Below are 5,832 nucleotides of genomic sequence, written 5' to 3'. Positions count from 1 at the left end.
GTATCAGTTCTCAGTTAACCTTTGAAATTATATCCTGAATTGCCTGCTTTTATTATGAGTACTGCATCTATCTTGCAATAAATAAATACTAAAAAAAAGGGGAATTAACAGAGTGCCAAATTTTCCAGCATCACAAACCATGCAGAACATGATCCGGTACTGAAAGTAATGATGCAATCCCATCATTGTGCAAAGTCTGGTGATGCCAGAGTAAGCTACAAAAGTTATAAATGAATGAATATCTTCTCCTATATTAATATAAGGCAAAAGCTTTTTTGCCCGCTTCAAAAAAAAAAAAAGAATGAATATATAGATAAACCAAGTTATGAAAAGGCCATAGTTCGACCTTATGAGTTATGAATAGAGATGATGCCAGAGCAAGTTAAAAGCAAACAAGAGAGCATATGGAATCAAATTTGGCCACCTAATGGGGGAGAACCAATGCCAACACTGTCACGATGAAATTCTACAACAATGCATGTTATATTGTCTCTGCTCCCACGTCTATAAGCGATCTCTGTCAGCTTCCGGGCTGCAGCCTCAGGGCCTACCACCTCCTTCACAAATGCAACAGCATGCTGGAAAATCACATTTATTATATCAGCCCAAACTTGAAAAAGATTAGGGAATTGTGATGCATTCCCCTGATTCTAATTTTAAAAGTGCAAAATTAAACAAGCTGTTGGCAAACAAGTCATCGTGTGGATCATTTTGTTTACTTAAATAGAATAAGAGATGGTAACTTTGCACAGGTCATCAAATTGTTTATCAAGAAATGAAATGCATTTAAATAGGAGTATGAAATTTAGTGACTGAATAAGGCTCAGACTAAATTGATTTACATGGCTGCACATAATCATTGGTTCCCAGTTCACACTAGATACGTCAAGTTCAATAGATGACATCAATCAGTATGGCATATACAAGTCCCCCTTTGATTCTCACCACCTATGCGACCAGTGCAAAACCTATTACTATATATAGTTCACCCAAGAAAGAACCATGGGTATTTTACCATTGGTACCTATGCCATAAAAGGAAGACAAAATATGTATGTGTAGTAAATTTGGTATATGCCATACTAACCTCATTTGGCACCACGTCCCACAGCCCATCGCTAGCCAAAATAAGAAACTCCAGTTCATCATCTATTTCTTGTTCCTGACGGAATATTTTGCAAGGGGTTGATCAAATTGCTCTGTTTTGCGATAAAGCGCACGCATGACATCTATCATGATCCAGGGAAATTGTACTATGGTATCTTTTTAGTTGCTATATACAATAAAAGGTTTTAACGAGTACTTAAATATCACCTGAATCTCGGGCTCTGCAACAACAAACTGCTTCAACAGGCGGTCACCAAATGCCCGAGACATTGCAAGTACACCACCTACTCTCCATGTTCCTACAAAACAAACATTTGGACATGTCAGCTAATAGATCTTCCAGTGAACGCATGATTGGTTTTCAACAAAGTATATCACGACATAACCAGTGTCAGGCTTACCACTAAATGTAACAACTCCTCCAGCGTTTTCAATCCGTTCCCGCTCGTCGCTTCTGTCTGGTTTGTGATCATCGGAGAGTGCAATAGCTGCAAGCAAGACAGACTGAACTGATCTACGAACATATTATAGGATCCATATGTATATTCCAATAGGGTAACAAATATTGGTAGATAATCTGCTCGTGCAATATGATTTTGCTTTCTTGCGTAATATTAATATTTAATATCTAAGTCAACCACAACACTTAGGGAACTAGGACACAAACACGTTATCCAATGGAATACTAACAGCAATCAAATTTTAGCCACCACAGTTTTGATTCAGTTGTGGTGTTTCCCATAGGCACTTCCAGTTGTGGTGTTTCCTATATATGCATTTTCCTAATATGAAAACCGGATATTTTGTATTATCCACTGCTAGCTTCCACCGTTGTGCATTTAATGGTTCCAGGAAGTACAGACATAATTTCTGCAGTGTTGGGCATCCCTCATCATTAGTTCCATCACAAATTTAAAATAACACACCAGGAATCGTAGTAACTGGTGTGCGACCTAGTTACACTGATATACGAAGGAGTCCTAAAATATTATGAAGTAATTCATTACAATTATGAATAATGCATGGTCAACGCTCAGTTGTCATGAATGAATGGAAAAAAACACACCTTTGCCCGCCTTTGATACTACAGCCCGTGAATCGCCAACATTTGCCACGTAGAGATGGTTGGCAACAAAAATTGCTGCTGAAGCAGTTGATCCACTGTCTCTACAGATAGTGGTTTCAGCAGCCAAGAAATCTGCATCAGTCTCCTTATAGGACTCACCTGCGAATTACCATTAGTTAGTATATGGTTGCTTAGCTACTAGTAGATGCGGCAACTGATTTCGAAGTAAGGGTCTATGAGTAAACATCATACTTATTGCCAATTTTGTATCAGTAATGAAAGCTGGATGTTTCAAGAGGTTTTCAAATAAGTGGTCCTTGAGATACTTGGCGGCACATGAACCACCATGTCCTGCGATGACAAAAGAATTAAAGTCTGAAAAATAAAGGAGAATGATGAAGTGTTTGAACGGTGGGACTTCTTTACCATCGAGTACTCCAAAGACGTTTATTCTTCTACCATCTGTTTTAGATGATTTAATGTCGTAGAAGTCTTCCATAGTTTGTCTTCTCCCTCTATAGCTAGAATATCCACAATGCATACTCCCATCCTCACTGCAAACACATATGATAGCAAGAGAGGAATAAATAAAGGAACATAATAGATGAAGAAGTAGGCTTTACAGGTGCTATGCATTCTCAAGCTTAAAACATCCTATATGGTCCGGTAATTGGTGACAACTGACAAGTGGTGGTTAGTAGGTGCTTTGGCTACCTCTTCCAGCTGCCCCATACATGCCCCTTCTTGTCGTCCCGCTCGCTTTCTGTCGGCGCCCTCATGGCCGCCGCCGCAGTGGTCGCCTCCCCCACCGCCTGAGTGGGCGACGAGGTCATGGCCATCTTCATCTTGGTGCCCCCCGCGCGGAATCGGCGGTGCTTCATCTGGTGCCATACGGTGGTCCTCTTGAAGCTCACCGGCCTAGGCGGCAGCGCCGCCCTGGCTATCACCGCAGCGGCTGTGGACGACGAGGTCGAGACCTCTTGGTCCTTCACGCCTCCATCGGGCACCATCTGGATTGCTCTCCAGCACCCAGACTCTAGCAACAACAGCAAAACAAAAATATATATTGACGCAATGAATTGGATGTGGAATTGAATTGGACTAGAAATTCTAATTCCAAAATGAAAATGAATTGGTTTCGAATTCAAATTCTGTTGTTTGGGTGCGCTTGAAATTTGGTGTTGAAATAAGAGGGTGTAACCAATCTCAATTCCTGTTTGGATGTACAAACCATGGAATTTGATTTTTTTTTTGAGTTTGGATGGTATAAATTTATCTATATGTAAAAAATAGCATGTGTATATTAGAATATATATTGACGGAAGCAAACATCAGCTAGACATATGAATATACCTTCCCTTCAAACTTTACTTGGACTCATCTACTAATTCCTGCAGAACAACGAAAAATAAGAACCAAGGCACCACGTATATACATACAGAAAAGTAGTAGTACAGTGGAATGGAAAATAGAGGATGGGAGAGGCCGGTCAGCCGCGTGCGTGCGCGCCAGCGGAGCATCCACGACGCGAGTCCGGCTGGCCTGCGCCTGTGTGCCTGTGTGCCAGTGCAGAATACAGAGAAAAAAAGGGAGAGATGCCGCGTCACCACGGCAAGGAGAGGCCTGGCCGGCCTGCGCGCTTGTGCCAGGCGAACTGTAGAAACCGAGAGGAGGCGCGGGCGGGCGAGCCTGGGCGACGAAGGCGGTGGACGCAGCGTTGGAGGCGGCGTTAGCCTGTTGCATCTCCTCCATCAGGAGCATGCTCCGGACACGGAGGAACGAAGGCAGGGGCTCCGTCATGGAGATGATGGTGGCGGCGGAGGCGAACCGCGGGCTGAGACCGCGAAGGGTGTTGAGGACGAGGGCGCGCGCAGAGACAGGAGAGTCATTGTCCGCGAGGGCGTCGGCGACGAACTTTTGGCGACGACAGTACTCGGTGACGGAGAGGGCGCCCTGCACAAGCTGACGAAACTCGTTATCGAGATAGATGGCCTTGTTCGCCTTGTTGGTGGAGAAGAGCTCGAGGATCGCGAGCCAGAGCTGGCGGGCGGTCTGATCGCGAGCGAGGACCATGTCGGCGATGTCCTCGTCAATGCCGGAGTGAAGGATGTTGAGCACGGAGTAGTCGTCCGCGGCCCATGCGGCGTCGGTGGGGTTGGCGGCGACGGTGCCGTCGACATGGCCGATCAGGCCGGCGCGACCCAGAGCGGCGCGCATGTAGATGGACCACTTGGAGTGGTTGCCAGAGGAGAAGCTGAGGACGAGCGGGGCGACGAAACGGGGCGCATGAGCCGTCGGAGCAGCACCGGAGGCGGAGACGATCGCGCCGCTCGTGGCATTGAGGGAGGCGGCCGGGGTCGTCATGGAGGCAGCGGAAGAGAGAGCCGGCGGCGCTAGGGTTTAGGTAGGTGGCGGCTAGGGTTTAGGATCGAAGAATATCTGATACCATGTAGAAATCGAGAGGGAGAGAGGTTTTGGGGGAAGCCTCGCGTGGTTTAGGCCACGGGGTTCCTGTTGTATATATAGGCTCGTAGGCCGGTTAGGGTTAGGGTTAGGGTTACAAAGTACGAAATACGTACCAAAATACATACGCAACATCTATACACATATATACAATCTAACACGAACATCTACCACGGGAGAGAGGCTGCGTCACCACGGCAAGGAGAGGCCGGCGGGGCGAGCGCCACCACGGGAGAATCCCGCGCCGTTCCCCAACTCAAAGCTTGACCCTAGGGTGGAGGGCGGACGCCGGCCGGATTTGGGAGAGGAGGGAGGAGGCCGGAATAGGGAGAGGAGGGAGGAGGCCGGCGACATACCCAGAGTTCCGGGAGATCGATCGCCGGCGACGTTCCGAGAGAGACGAACTGGGACGTACCGGTTCGGGAGCTAAATTCCACGTGAATACGGAGGCTCAGATCTCGGAATCTTTCACAGAAGAAAAAGACCACGCGCGGACGGGCGCTGGAATTAACCAATGTTTCCATGCTTCAATTCTATTGGCACCCAAACAACTCCAAACTACTGAATTGGAGGACTAAATTCCAATTCCCCAATTCTGAGTCTAATTCATTGCATCCAAACACAGTGAAGCTTTCTCGGAATCGATCGGCGGGGGGGGGGGCAATGCGGAGCGCGCGTGGGTACCTTGGCGATTCGATCAGGTGTGGCGGGAGGAGAGGAGGGCGAGCGATGCGATCGAATCGGGTCTGCAAGGTCCGATATTCGACTATTCGCGCGGAGGATGGGACGGTGGCCGGACGTGGGACGAGTCGAAACGATGGCAGATGATAACGGGAGAGATACTACTACCTCTCCGTCAATTTATTTTGGAAACTGGGCGTCTCCCGGAGGATCGGGTCCTCAGCCGTCGGATCAACCATTTTAACGGTTAGATTTTCATGTAGCAAAAAAACATCTCCGGCAGCAAAGAAACCACCCCCGGGAGCAAATGACTGAAGCAAAAAACGGTTCGTTCAGAAAAGAAAATAAAAAAGCTGGGCTCGCCGGAAACCTCGCCGGAGACCACGTAGCAAACATATTACGCAGATGTAGCAAAACCGCAAATAAATTGTAGCAAATTTTTTTTATTCACATGTTGCAAATCCTCTAAAACATCAACGGAGACCTCGCCTGCAGCTGGCAACAGCGCCGTCCGAG

The 5,832-nt window shown here is 47.0% G+C and overlaps 1 protein-coding gene across 1 annotated transcript; it reads right to left on the bottom strand.

Annotated features, from left to right (window-relative positions):
* Nucleotides 1-360: 360 nt before the first annotated feature.
* Nucleotides 361-3,191, bottom strand: LOC127342966 (probable protein phosphatase 2C 7). The gene is made up of 8 exons (XM_051369030.2): nucleotides 2,887-3,191; nucleotides 2,599-2,726; nucleotides 2,425-2,523; nucleotides 2,173-2,331; nucleotides 1,508-1,594; nucleotides 1,314-1,405; nucleotides 1,087-1,161; nucleotides 361-578 (listed from the first exon to the last, which is right to left on the bottom strand). Exons 1-8 carry the CDS (start codon nucleotides 3,180-3,182, stop codon nucleotides 411-413), a joined length of 1,104 nt encoding a protein of 367 aa, XP_051224990.1. The 5' UTR covers nucleotides 3,183-3,191; the 3' UTR covers nucleotides 361-410.
* Between the last annotated feature and the right edge of the window lie 2,641 nt (nucleotides 3,192-5,832).

This window comes from Lolium perenne, chromosome 3, assembly GCF_019359855.2.
Source record: "Lolium perenne isolate Kyuss_39 chromosome 3, Kyuss_2.0, whole genome shotgun sequence".
Classification (NCBI taxonomy): Eukaryota; Viridiplantae; Streptophyta; class Magnoliopsida; order Poales; family Poaceae; genus Lolium; species Lolium perenne.
Note: the sequence above shows the minus strand (reverse complement) of the source record. Positions and strands in the feature narration are given on the sequence as shown.

Coding starts and splice junctions, on each gene's coding strand:
- LOC127342966 (XM_051369030.2), bottom strand. CDS start 3,182: ATGGTGCCCGATGGAGGCGTGAAGGACCAAGAGGTCTCGACCTCGTCG. Junction 1,162..1,313: donor TTGCAGAGCCCGAGATTCAG/GTGATATTTAAG, acceptor ATATTCCGTCAG/GAACAAGAAATAGATGATGA. Junction 579..1,086: donor GGGACGTGGTGCCAAATGAG/GTTAGTATGGCA, acceptor GTGATTTTCCAG/CATGCTGTTGCATTTGTGAA.